This window comes from Mytilus californianus, unplaced genomic scaffold, assembly GCF_021869535.1.
Source record: "Mytilus californianus isolate M0D057914Y unplaced genomic scaffold, xbMytCali1.0.p SCAF_7, whole genome shotgun sequence".
NCBI lineage: Eukaryota > Metazoa > Mollusca > Bivalvia > Mytilida > Mytilidae > Mytilus > Mytilus californianus.
Genome location: NW_026262723.1, coordinates 103885198 through 103900419, shown reverse-complemented (window position 1 = coordinate 103900419; position 15222 = coordinate 103885198). Strand labels below are relative to the sequence as shown.

The following is a 15222-nucleotide window of genomic DNA, read 5'->3' as shown; positions in this document are numbered from 1 at the left end:
TCATATTAATATAGACTTCATTTTAACTGCTCTATTTGTTTGAAGTTGTATGTGTATCTTATAAAAAGGTGATTTGGGGAGGAGCAGAAAAATACATATTCTGGCCCTGGCTTGAGTGGACATAAATAATCTGGCCGCCTTATGTTAAAAATAAATATTCAGACTTCATAAAAGTTTACAGCCCCTCAAAACTAGATGGCCGTCCTCTAAGAGGCTTCTGCTTAGCCCTCTTACTGACGCTTATTTAATGTGGCTACATTTCGTATCATGCCAAGCAATACGTCAATTGGACGTCATATGTCTAACTTTGACGTTATTTGATATATAACGTCACGCCCTGATGACGTAACATTGGAGACCTATTGAAGCCTCGGTAAAAGATTATACTACTAAATAAATATAATCTTTGTTGTTTTATTTGAAAGAGATGCGGTAATGAATAAGTGATTGCATAAATTAAATATATGGACGCATGTGTTCCTCCGGCAGCGTAAAGAGGATCAACATCATTGCCCTCTTCTGAAATTTCAAGCGGATAACAACTGAGGAGTTCCGGAAACAATTTTAAGATGTTCCAAAAGGAGTGCGATACGTGGTATGCGATACGGGTTTAGCTATGCGATACGGGGTATGCGATACAGGGTAGATGATACAGGCTGGAGAAAAGAACCTTTATTAGATATACAAAATTTCGGAATTTAGTACTAAATATATGATAATATGATATAAAAGAAAAAACTGATAAAAATCACATCTTTTACTTTCCTCCGTAAGCTTTGTTTGTCGCTCATGTACTGACTTTAATCAGTTGTAAAAATGAAGGTTATGTGTTAGTTCAATCTCAGTTGACATCATATTTACCTACAAATTGATATAAGTGTCTAAATATTTTACAACTCTACTTTTAAAAGCTATTAAATGCAGGTTTCGATTGGAACTTTGTACTTTTTAGAATCAGTTAAATATTTCAGATAGTATAAGTTTTATCTATTCCTTCCGTTGTTTTTTTTTAAGTTTTGTTAAAGAAAAACAGAAATTTAAAGAACAATTTTGAAACGTTTAGCTTTACTTTTTTTAAATGAAAAAGGGAGGCGGATGATACCAAAGGGATATTCAAACTCATACAAAACGACCAAAAGACAAACAACAGTGTACAAAACACATTATAGAATAATAAAGTCTGAGCAAAACGAACCAAACCAAAAACAGGGATTATCTCAGGTGCTCCGGAAGGTACGCAGATCATAAAATTAAATATATTACGAGAGGTATTGATTTTATTAACTTATATAGTATATGTAATATCTCTACCATTTAAAACTTTAAATTCCCTATTTTGTTTACATAGAACGGCCTATTATTTCGTATACCTACAAAAATCTAGAAATAGTTTTATATTACATTATACATCAGTTACATCAGACGTCATAAGAGACAATAATGCCCGTTCTACTCGAGACTGTAAATCATCGAATTTTCAGATATGATTCCTATGGATATTTGAATATCAATTTTTGAAAATAAATAACATCTTTATTTAATTCTTTGAAAGATACAGATATTTGATTTGGAAATTGGGCTGTATCTGTAGAAAACTTTTTTACAAACGGGGGAAACCATACTGATTTTTACGGTGATATTGTTTTTAGAGCCCGTAAATTTAAATAGATTCATGGAAATTTATAGAACCTTTGAATAAAATTAATCTAAAACGTTATCAATTTAACACTGTAATATAATCTTTGAACAATGTTTTATCGGTTAAAAAATTGTTATCAATAAATCAAATCATAACTTAATATTATTGCTCTTCGAATATGAACATTTGCAGTCATTTATTTTGTCGATACTTATATTTTGGCATTGCACAAAATTTTGTTTTTCTTGGACGTCTTCGAACTTAATCCATTGGTTGCGTACAAATTGATATATTAGTCTAGGATTCATTATTTTTGTATCTTTTTGTCTCAGGTCAGGAGTGTTGTTGTTTGTTGTTGTATATCATATTTGTTTTTGTTTATTGTACATAAATCAGGCCGTCAGTTTTGTCGTTTGGATTGTTTTTCATTTGTTACGTTAGCAATAACTGATCATATCGATTCTTATAGAAACTTGAATATATGATTAGGATGTTCTGATTTTCCACAGAGTAACCATTTAAAAAGTAATGCTACTCCTTCAAATGTATTAAAGGGAATATTTACCTCCTTTGAAGTAACATTTTATCCTTTTCTCATTTTTTTTCTGATTTGACTAAAAGCTAAGCATATTAGTGTATATACCACAATTAATTTCATCTGATCCATCAAAACAATCGCATGTGACGTCACAGCGATTAGCTGAAGGAATGCATTGTTTGTTGCCACACTTCCATTCTCCGTCTTTACAACTTCTCCATTCTAAATAAAACACATGAAATACAGAGATAAAGTATAATGTTTGGAGACGATACTTAGTGAAGCAAAACTAATGAATACGTAACCGCAACTCATCACAAATAACATAAAAAAAGTGATACCCCTTATGGTCCATATGAACAAAACACCACTAAAGTTTTAAATAATTTACAAATTGTTTACCATCACGAGGCTATAGGTAGGCTCTTAAAATTGCATTTACAATTTCACTAAAGTATTTTCAAGTAGTATCAGGAATAGTCTGTGTTAAAATGTTCAATAAAAATTGTGATATTTGAAAGTTAAAAATAATTATGGTCAACAGCGGTAAACTAAAGATTTACATAAACGAATAAGTCTGAAATGCTTAATCAAAATATGATTCTTTAACCTATAATACAAATTGATAAAAAAGTAATGCAGATTTTTGTAAACGCAGATTAACAAGAGTGTACATGCTAAAATTTCTCGCCTGCTTCACTCATCATGATTATATGTTGAAAGATTTCATTATATAGATTTTACAATAATTATTGCACAAACTTATTATTATCAATGATCCATATAAACGAGGTCAATGTGCACCCTGCAAGACAGAATTGTACAACTTGCACGCATTCAATACACCAAACACATTTAAGCTATTGATTATAGTATCTCAGAAAATGAACAAAGCACAAAACCTAAACATTAACGAATGAACCATGAATAGAGGTGAGGGTCAAATAAACTCTGTAAGACAGACATGTACAGCAAAGAATCGTGCCATACACCAAATACAGTTAAACTGTTGCGTCCAGTATCCAATAAATGGAACTTAACATGAAAATTTGACATTGACTAATGAACATTGCAAATGTTGTCACGGCCATGTGAACCCTGTCAGACAGACAAGTATACTTTGCATTCATTCAATACTAAAATAAGCTTGCTTTCACTTATAGCATCTCAGAAGTTGACCAAACCATTAAAAATGAGGAATAAGTCATCTAGTGCAGTAACATTTGTAGTCAATGTTATCAGATGAAAGCTGCCTGACAATCAGGTACACCTTAAAATCATTCCAACACCAAACAAAGTAAACGCATTGCTTAATGAACAAGAAAAATGGAATAAACTACAAAGGCTTACCAATGAACCATGAGAGGAGGTCAGATCATGATTGAATTTTATGTTTCAAGTCTTTAACATCAAAGTCTTACCTAATGTATCACATAAATTATCAACGAACCATAAAACTGCGGTAAAGTGCATATGCTAACTGTTTTAAAGACATACACACCATATAATTATCTTATAACGAAATATATTTGACCTTTGCTAACAGTATCTAAGAAACTTAATCACAAACACTTAACAATGACCAATGAACCATGAAAATCGGGTCAGGGTCAAATGAACCCTGTGAGATATGTACAACTCAAGTTCATTATATATACAAATGATATATTGTTTATATACAAAACTAACCTTAAAAAAACCAAACTTAACGTTAACCAATGAATCATGAAAAAAGGTCAAGGTCAGATGAACACTATCTAATCATTATATACACAATATTTAGTTATCCTTTTGCTTGAGGCATCTGATAATTGGACCTCATCATAAAATCTTTACATTGATCACTGTTCTTGAAATGATGTTAATGTCAGGCGCTAATCTTGTATGAAGGACATGCATACCTAGTAATGATTTCCTTTACCAAATATAGTTTACCTATTACTCATAATAACTAAAAATGTCATTAGATAAAACAAATATAGAATTTTTAGCAGTCGGTAAACATAACAATGAGGTCAGGGACAACGATTGATACCAGAGGGAAACCTCAAACCTTTAGGCAACTGTATACAAGATATGTCGTAACCAGGTATTCTAACTTCTGAAATATGAAGTATTATTCAAATAGTTTACATCACCTCTGCAGATGCCGGATTTTCATTCCTATTTCTTGCAAGCGAGACAAAAATAAGAAATGCTATTTCAAACAGGTCGGTATACCAACTTTGTCCTTTTTCACAGATAAAAACTCATCATATTATAACCTATATGCAAACACTTTTAATCTATTATGATACATTTTCATGTCAAAATTTCTTGGGTTGTATCTTTTTCAATTTGACATTTATCAAAGTTATGTACATGCATACATACATACATTCATGGAAATTAGCAAACTAAACTTTTTCACACTCTTATTTTTGCTATGTTTCGGATAATTATTTAACTTACGACAGTGTTGTTCGTCTGCTTAATCTTTACAGTGTTTTAAGTGGTCACAGTAGAACGTAAAATGTATACATATGTTTATCTCAATACAATTTTGCTATGTTTGGGATAATCATTCAACTTACGACAATGTTGTTCGTCTGATCCATCATTGCAGTGATTTATGTGGTCACAGTAGAAAGTTAAATGTATACATGAACCATCTGCACATTGATACTGGGAACTTGAACATTCTGTACCTGATAATATAAACTTAATTTCTTTACCTCTAAAACTTAAAATGAAATCATTTTATGTAATAGGCATAGCATCGCAACAAATATTAAGTGATAATAAGAAAAAATATAATTTATGTCCAAACTTCTGGACATTGCCCCCCCCCCCCCCCCCCCCCCGTATGAGAGTTTCTATCTGTATATTGATGAACTTTAACAATGTACTTTCAAGACAAAAATTTAAACCAATTTGAGAGTGTCAATACTTAACTGCAAAGATATAAGCTAATATTTGTATGCATAGTTTTTTTTATGCCGAACTCTAAAATTTTAATACATCTTCAACCTTTAACACGATTTGTTGTATATGTTCCAAAATGAATATTTCCAGCAAATTAGTTATTTTTGGCTAATAAACTACATAAGATATGTAACCATTTGCTATAGAGGACTTTTCAACAAAAAGAGGGAACTTAAAAAGGTGATAGTGCCCGTCTTCAATTTGCAGTGAGGTGAGAGTTAATTTTACTATATATTTGAATTGACAAGGTGAAAAATAGCTTGTATGAATATGTTCTAAAAAATTAAAATCACTGTGTGATCAAAACTGTGTCGTATGCCCTTAAGCTACAATTCGAGGTTGGTTTTGTTTTTAAATATTCAAAGAAATGAGAGAATTTGTAAAGCTTGCTTTCTGGCTGAGTAGAAGATGAGATTTATAAATAGAATTGTGTTATTTGTCAGCAAGAAATGTTTTGAAAAATTAAACATGAGCATGACTGATGGACTGACCAGTTAGGATATCTACTCTAGTTTTTGGAAAATCATTTTTGTCGACGTATGTTTAAGCTTAAAAACTGTTTAACCAACCATTGCCTGCTGAAAATGCCAGTACCAAGTCAGGAATATTCTTTATAATAAACTATAATTAAATTTATGAAATCTCAGTACATTATCTCCAAAAATGCTACCTTTCACGTGGTTATAAAAAAATATCAATAATTTGAATGTGGATGTAATTCAAATGATGATATGAACAGTTTGGTATAAAATACTTGGATTTATTCCCCGAATTGAAATAGCGATTGAGGAAAATTCACTTTTAGTTGATAAAAAAGTATCATGTTTTTTTTTTGTATTTGATAGTGAGAAAAACATGAAAAGACATTAAGACAGGTGAATGATCAAAACGATACAAAAAAAAGAATATATATACGCATGTCAAGGGGAGACAACCCTGTAAACTTCCTGCGTTTTAAGTATTGAAAATTGAAAACTTATTTGTAACTACTGTAGCTCTTTCTAGAGCAGGCAAAAATATAACCAGAAATGAGATTTTTTTAAAAAGCCAGGTAAACATTCATATAGTTTTGATTATCTGAAATGTGCCTTTATCATGTATACATGGTTATGCACAGGTTTTTCTTTTGGGATTAGGCAATCGTTTTAATTATGATAACATTCCACTTTATTTTTATTTCACAATAAACTAAAGAACATGCTAATTCCAGTGATATCTAGTTTTATACAAGGATCTTTCTGTAAACAATACCACTACTAAGGGTCACTTAAAATTTGACGTCATACACAAAAACTGTTGAATACCTCCTAACAAAGCACAAATCCTTTTAGAAGGTTCAACCTTTTATCATTATTTCTCTCGAGTCATTCACCTGTTGTTGGTCTCAAGGTAGTCTTTTTTTTCCCGCAACACATGGTTTTTGTACACCCAGGCATAGATGGTCATATCAAGAATTGTAAAAATTCGCTTCAATTTCGTAACTGATCTTGGCCTTTCTACTGTTTTGATTCATGGACCAGTGATGAGTCTTATGAAAACGAAACGCGCGTCTGCTATATTTGATCATGAGCTTAGTACCGTTGAATTTTTACAACCACTGAGTCGAAAAAGAGAAACGAAAGATACCAAACTCATAAGTCAAAATTAAACTGACTACGCCATGGTTAAAAATGAAGAAGACAAACGGACAAAAAATAGTACACAAATCACACCATAGAAAACTAAAGACTGAGCAACACGAACCACACAAACAACTGGGTATGATCCTAGGTGCTCCGGAAGGGTAATCAGATCTTGCTCAACATGTGGCACCCGTCGAGTTGTTGCTAGTGTTAGTACAAAGCCAGTGATTAGTCTAATTCGGTGGGTCACATTCGGGGAATAGGGGACGGGATAGTAGTAACTGCTTGTAGACGTTTCGTCCCCGAGGGTTTCACAAGCGTATTACGTAGTGGTCAGGTCATAAAGTTGTTTTGACATTTAGCTTGCGATTACGGAAATCCAGTTGAAGAGTTGTAAATATATAATTAGGTAAAAAATATTTCTGAACATATCTTCAAAGCTAAGCGTTTTTTCATCATCAATTCCATAAATTTCAATGCACCCAATCACATGATCATTTTAATTTTTAACATTTCGAATAGTCTGAAAACATATTTCTTACCACAATGTTTTTCGTCAGAATTGTCAGAACAATCATTATAAGAATCACAAGCTGCTAGCTGTGATATGATCTCACCATTTCCACATGTAAACATGGAATGATTGAAAGATGATGAACCTGAATCGCCTAGTACTTTTATTTCGTCATCTGTCACTGAAATTAAAAATAGTTTATCTCTTTTTATAAAATTTCGGGCACGATATACAGTAATAATTAGGCCAAAAAATAAAGTGACATGACATGCAAGCATTTATATGTCAAACTATTTATCTATCCTTCATTTGGTAACACAATAAACTGTCTAATGTCGATAAAGATATATATCTACGAACTATCCAATAATAGAAAAAAGAGATATTGAAAGATAAAACCATTTATATTCAAATTATGCAAATATGCAAAGAAGGAGGACGTTATACTAAAACAATCAATGTAATATGACAGATGATATTTTGGCTCTCAATACTGACGACGCCAGTGTGTACACTAAAGAGATTTTGCCTGTTGAATTCATTTAAAATAAAGCTGATACTATCAATGAACACTGCCCTTTCCTTGATCTTGATATATATATCTCTAACGGGAAGCTTAATACTAAAATTTACGATAAAAGGGATGGTTTTTCATTTTCGATTGTTAATTATCCGTTTTGATATGGTTATATTCCCTTGGCACCATCGTATGGTGTTTATATATATCAACCTGTTCGATTCGCTTGTGTATGTAGCAAAGGTATTTGATTTTAACGAAAAAAATCTCTGTATTACTGGAAAAATATTACACCAGGGTTTTCGATATCACAAACTTGTCAAAACTTTTACTAAATTTTATCATCGGTAGAAGGAGATCATTCGTAAATATAAATCAACGTGCAGACATCTCATACGTTTACGTATATCACATCCCATCTTTTATGGTAATATTATATACAAAGAACAAAAATTTCATTCACCTGAACAGCTAACCAAACTTTTAAACAGACTTATCGCAAGGGATATAGTTACGATACTGTTGTCAAGTCATTAAAGAGGAAATTTTTTGGAACTAATATTGATTCAATTATAGAGTCTTTGCCTCGGAAATAAAGACATTTATTCTAAAACCAGTTGTTGTCATGATACGGGTTATGCTCCTCTCGTATAATGTATAGGGATAGGGTTGAGATCTCTCAAAACATGTTAGCTAGCGTTTTTTTAGTCTAGTGTGTTTAAAAAAAAAATAGATTCCTTTGTATGTTTCGAAGTTTAGTGTGGTGTCCATTCCGATGAACTAGTATAGTTTTTTGTTTAAGGGTCAGCTGAAGCCCGACTTCGGGTGCAGGATTTTCTCGCTGCGTTGAAGACACATTGTGGCCTTGGGCTGTTTTCTGCTCTTTGGTCGGTTTGTTGTTTCTTTGAAAAATATCCTGTTTCCATTCTCTATCCTATAATGTATAAACATAACTTGTAATGTTCTTTACAAAATAACTAAAACATATGATACAATTATCCGATCTATTTATGTTTTTTGTTCGTTGTTGCTAAATCTTCTAGATCGATTTATGAAATTTGAACATCGGTAAACAACGTACTTAATCTAACGGATTGACTCGTTAAACCGGAAAATGCCAGTACTTACACCTCAAGGTATAGGGTAATCATTCCGGGATATCTTAAATTAAGTTTGATTTTAGAAAATTGGAATTTGGAAGTTGGAAGACCTTCAATTGTTCTTTAAATAATTGGTTTCAAATAATGTTGAACCTCTACGAAACATGTTTGCTGTATTTTTGTTTTGCTTTTTTATATGATATCAAACAGTTATTGGGCTTTCGAAACTCAAAGCTTTTAACCCAACACTTTTCTTTGTAATCTCTTTTTATTTTCTTTGTAGAGCACCTCCTTCCTCACCAATAAGTTATCGACGAAGTGATTTTTATAAATTGAAAGTTACATCCTCAGTTGGCGTCGGTCAATTTAGACCTAAGCGACTCGGTTACATTTCATAGAAAATATCAGTCTAAAACACATCAATAACGAATCATTTATAAAACATTAGTATGCAAATTTTATCAATACAACATACTATATCACTTAAAATTATACTCTTCAACTAACTTCTTTTTAAGTACTGAACAATATTTAATGTTTGACAGCTAGATTTAATGTACAATGCAACGATCTGATGATGTAAACTCTTTCAAAATTATTTTTTATTTTTTTTTTCTTACGTTGTGCTGTTTCACCACTGTCCAGGTGGGTAACAAAACGAAATTGAGCGCTCACAACCATGTTTAATCCCGCATAATTCTGTATGTGCATATTGCATGTCAGTTTAATCCCGCATAATTCTGTATGTGCATACTGCATGTCAGTTGAATGTAAATCAGTGGTCGACGCTGGTGGCTATCTGCCATATATGTGTTTATTTTATTATTTAGCATACATGAGGCCGTTGCTTTTGCGTTTGAATTAGGTAATCTTTTGTCATTCCGGGGCCTGATATAGCTTGATATATATTATGAGTTGTACTCACTGCTTAAGGCCGTACAATGACAAATAGACGCAAATGCCCTTATCGTTTGGTCTCTGGTGGCAATCATACCACATCCCCTTATCATCATATAAGTGCAATCTGCAACCCCTCCCCAATAGATCTTTGTTTAGATTAGCTACGAGAAGAAATGAAAAATAATGTTTTGTCTGTAGCACTTGAATTGTCAAAAGGAAGGGTGTATAAGTTAGGAATACATTTAAACTGACAACAGGTCACCTATGAAGTTCTTCAATGAGTTCAACTTTTTCACATGCACACAGTGTGATAGAGAAAGATTCTACAAATACACGACTTTGAGTCAACGTCCCTCTTCAGATCATGTGATAATATATTTATGCAAAAGAGAAAGATAGCTGATTACCTCAGTACGGATCTTATTGAAAAATTAAAGGAATCCAAAATTCATATTAATATTTCTAATATCTATCTTAAAATCATAAAAGTTCGATAATTTATACTCTAAAGGTTGAAGGGACCAAGTTTGAAAATATCCATAATCAATTATAAAATAATACGTGTGTGCCCCTGACATAAAAACTTCTTCAACAGAGTGTTGAGGAAGACAGACTAAAATCGAAACTATGTAAGTTTCATGGTCACTATCATTAATTGGTTGACCGATACAACATGTCTGTATCTTGATTCATTAACGACATTCTTTCATGGCCACAGATCTTTGGCTCCTAGAATAGTCGCCTGATCTGTAAATATACCGATTGTGTCTTATTTCGGATTGAGACATTTTGACTAAATGTGGGTTTGCATGGCGGATAATGCATGAATAGCAGGAGACACTTGCTCTGTCGACGCACCAGTTTTCACCCCTTTGGAAGTTCTAGCGATTACCTCTAGTTTTGCTCTTTTCCTTGTCTTGTATCTTCTTTATGGATTTATGAGATTTGATCATCGATAAACAACTATTGCCATTTATTTATATTGATGAATAATTATTGTTATCGAAATATTTATTGATTGTTCGTCCTTTTTTATATTCCGTTTTTATCTTATTGTTGGTGCTGTAAAAAGTTGTAATATGATAAGGAAATGAAATATTATTTTTTACAAAACGTAGTTACCTGATATTTATAACATGTTGTTTTCATTTTTACATTTTTTTTTCAAAATCTATTTGAAAATTAAATTCTGGAGTGGAGCAATATCTTACCTCAAATTAGGTAGGGATATAGAATCAGATCTTTGATAAGTGGTGTTTATGTGTCTGATATTTATGTCGTTACTTAAATTATTTTATAATTCTATACCTTGATTATCATAAGTATCCAGTTGTGTCTCGCACATGAAATATCGTATTTTATCATAAGCACATGGAACATCATGCCAGCTCTGTTTATTATGGATGCTGTTCAGTATGATTGCCGTACATTGTTCGTACTCATATCCATCCGGTTGAGAAATACCTTTTAACGCGTTGTTGGACCTTAATACAAATAAAGCAGTACTTGGCAATTTGTATGATTGAAGAAAAAAAAACGTGATAGGCTTCATCAAAAACCAGAAATCACTTACTTAATAAACACCTGTGTAATTATTTACAAAGACGTATCATTGTCGGCATATCGCAAAGCATTGAACTCAACTAACGATGCTCGTGAAGTGCTGGCTTATGTTCTGAACTCATACTAACGATCCTCGTGAAGTGCTGGCTTATGTTCTGAACTCAAACTAACGATGCTCGTGAAGCGCTGGCTTATGTTCTGTGTTTAAAGCCTCACTGTTACTTTAAGAATAACAAAAATAAAGGCACTGTTACTTTACTTTTTTTCCCCCCAAGTGCGTAAAGGGATGTGTGTCCTGAATTAATACATCATTTCCATTCGTTTCCTTCTCATGTCAACTCTTGTTATGGGCAGTAAAATAAGTAAGCTTTTGAGATATAAAGATTGTTATGCATGAATCCAGATCAATATTTGATAAAAATTGAATTTATAACAAATTTATAGCTTTATCAACAAAATGTATACACCAATCACGGAAGGGCAAAACATTATGGCAAACAAAATATCGATTGGAAATGGTTGAGATAAGTTACTTATCATTTTCTTATTTTGTAAATAAACATTTAAATTGTATCAAATGAAGTGAAAAACAAAATATTGGGTAATTCTTCTTCAGATTTATCAATTTACTTATGTATTCTATCGACTAATTGTCTTAACCTGACAAGACTATCAGATTTATCTTAATACATTTCGTAATCACATCTCTGTTTTATACTGTTTATATTTTATTTATTGCTGAAACACGTTTTTACCTAAATTTTAAAAACCTTCATCTTAATTTAAAAAGAACAAGTACATTTGTATTTTAAACAGAATACATTGATGCGCTTATAGTCACATTAACGATTGTTCTTCGAAAATTTCGCTCCTACTTCCTCACAAGATAAGGTTTTGTTCGTCAACTTTTAAAGGATATTTGCTGTTTGGCAGATACGAATATAAATTGTTCTAACGATAACTCGTCTTAATAAAGTCTAAGGGCGGGTGATAAAAATGTACGACGTATACGATTGCTCTCTGTGGAATTTCAAACGAATATTTGTTATTGCATATAAACTCATCATAGGTACCAGGATTGAAATTTTGTATTTGCGCCAGACGCGCGTCTCGTCTACAAAAGACTCATCAGTGACGCTCGAAAAAAATAAAGTTATTTCATATGACCTCTTTTAAAGGGATTTTTGTAATTCTATTTTAAGGTTTGGTTATCATTGTACTCTTCATTCAAAAGAAATAACTTTATTACCAGGCTGTATAAGTTAATGGTTCACCACTCAACCAGTGGAAATCTGAAAACTTGTAACCTTTGTTCTGTTTTACCAAACCTGGCAAAAAAAAAAGGATAAAATTCAAAGAATTATATGTAAATTTCATACAACAAGCTTAAGTGTCGCGAACTGTGTTTTGAATAGCCGTGTCTAAGTTCAGTACGCAGTATCTGGTTTCTGTTAGATCGAAGAAATGTTATGTTTTAGATGATAATTTTTTTGCGTGCTAGTATAATCATGAATGAGGGAGACATGCTGATGTTCGATCGAAAAAAAATAGGCGGAAGATACCAAACAGATATTAAAAATTATATTGTCGAATGGAAACTGGCAACGCTTTGACAAAAAAACAAACCCGAAAACGACGAAAAGACAAACAACAAACACTAAATAGAGAACAAAAGACTGAGCAAATCGAACGCCAACAAAATTCGGGGTGATCTTAGGTGCTCTAGGAGGATTAGTCGATTATGTTTCACAAGGTATACCCGTCGTGTTGCTCATGGTAAGTACACATCCGGTGCCAACTCTCTTTCGCAATATTACAATCGAGGAAAAGTGAACGGGTTTGTTCTCCTCTAATTGCTTTTTTAAGATATTAGCCACAATTTGCCTTGTCAAATTAACTTCACTGTTAACAATTTATAGATGTAGTAGATCAGATTTGGTTTTTATTTTTGAGAAAATTTATAAATAGATAAGAGTTTACGAAAAGATCCCAAAAGTGATGGTAATATCTCCCTTGGTCTTTTTGGCGAGAAAACTAAGATTCTCTTTTTTTTTCTTTTGTCTTAATGTAAGTTGAGTTTTTGTACTTCGTGCCAATCTAATGAGTCAAGCCATTTCAAACTTGTTTTTACAGTTTTTTCTAACGTTGGTGGGGTTCTTGTTGCTCAGTCTTTAGTTTTCTATGTTTTGCTTTGTAAATCGTTATTTGTCTGTCGATCTTTTTTCATTTTTAGACCCCTCTTTTTAGCCATGGCGTTGTCAGTATATTTTCGACTTATGAGTTTCAATCTCACTTTGGTATCTTTCGCCCTTTTTTTGCTGTTAAACCACTGTTCCAAGTTGTAAGGTTCAGCGTACACAAACATGTTTAAACCGACAACATTCTTAATGTTCCTACCCCAAGCCCGTGATTCAGTGGTTGTGATTGATTGCTCTCTGTCATATTTGTATTTCGTTTATTTTTGTCAATTTTTATGTTCCATGTCAGGACCACGTAGTTCATTGGATGTTGTTCGTTGATTGTTTCTATATAAATCCGACCTTTGGCTTTCTTGTAGTATTTCGTCATGTCGGATTCCTATTTAAAAGCTACACGGTGTCCTAGAGCTGCAAACATTAGTTTGAGTGAGACTATGTTGGACTGGTGAATCATTTGGCGATCAAGCTACATCTCCTTCTAAAAACTTTTTTTTCATAAAGAATTAAAAAGTCATGATGCGTATCTAATATTTAGGCCAAAGTAAACTTGCCTATATAAACTTGGTCAGCACGTCCAGCTTCAGATATTGTAAACAACAGCTGATGAACAAATGTCATTTCCTCTTCCGAATTGACACTGACAAGGTGACCACCTTCTCTCACACATGCCATTTCTGCCTGTTGCTGATTCGTATGATTGCTGTAAAACAGCTTATAACAACTTGTTCTTAAGTTAGCCCACGTTGCAGCACAATCTAAAAAAAAAAGAGAAAAACATTTTAAGAATGAGTACCACCTAAACGGGCTAAAGCGTTATCACAAATATAGTGATTAATTTGGAAGATGAAACTACTTGCAAGCATTATAGAAATACTAATTTATCATCAATTGTTTTTATGGTAAAAATTACGATTCGATAAAGATAAGTTTGCTGGTTTTTTTAATTTTATGTTAGTATAATACAATTACTGATCCGGAAATGATTCTTTTCTTTCTTTCCCACCATCACATCCATCAGTTTGGATTTAAGAGTGTGGATTGTTGACTTTTTTGATAGGATGTATGTTTTCTTTTCGGAATTACTGTATAAATTTATTTTGAGCATCACACCACTTCGTGTTTTTCTTTCTTTTGTGATTTGTTCATGTTGCAGCATGAATTCAAATGAAAAATATAAAGACAAACGTTAGAATTTAGATATATCAGCAGGCATTGTGCTGTGGGCTTGTTTTTAGTATTTTTAGTACTATTCTTTGGTATATACCATTGTTTTTATTTTCCGTCGTAGGAAAAATTAAAAAAAACCAACATAAATCAATTACTTTTATTTTTATTTTTATTTTTTTTTTAACGCGCATATTCGATCTGGGAACACATCAAAGCAGAATTGAATGTTTAGAAAACTTGTTCACATCGTTAGCATACTCTAAAGCTGGAGTTAGTTTTGACCGGTTACGCTGTCTTAGTAATTATCAAGTTAAACATTTGGTGTTGATGTCAAATATTTTGTTGTCTTTGTTGATGTCACAAACTGTTTGGACTGTGACAATCAAAATATTGTCATACTGCTTTGCGTTGTTCCACCATTGGTGAACTTGTAAGATTCTTAAATATCTAAAACTCTCTTACAGAGAGAGACATTTATCAACTTACTAACTTTCATAAAA

At 32.4% G+C, this 15222-nt stretch overlaps 1 protein-coding gene across 1 annotated transcript in view; it reads right to left on the bottom strand.

Moving 5' to 3' along the window:
• LOC127709602 (G-protein coupled receptor GRL101-like) overlaps positions 1-14227 on the bottom strand; it is a 30712-nt gene extending 16485 nt beyond the window's left edge. Inside the window, exons 1-4 of the mRNA XM_052215205.1 lie at positions 14107-14227; positions 7306-7458; positions 4751-4864; positions 2283-2399 (exon numbers count right to left, since the gene is read on the bottom strand). Of these exons, the coding sequence (XP_052071165.1) occupies positions 2283-2399; positions 4751-4864; positions 7306-7458; positions 14107-14227 (505 nt within the window). The remainder of the gene's footprint in view (positions 1-2282; positions 2400-4750; positions 4865-7305; positions 7459-14106) is intronic.
• Positions 14228-15222: the final 995 nt, after the last annotated feature.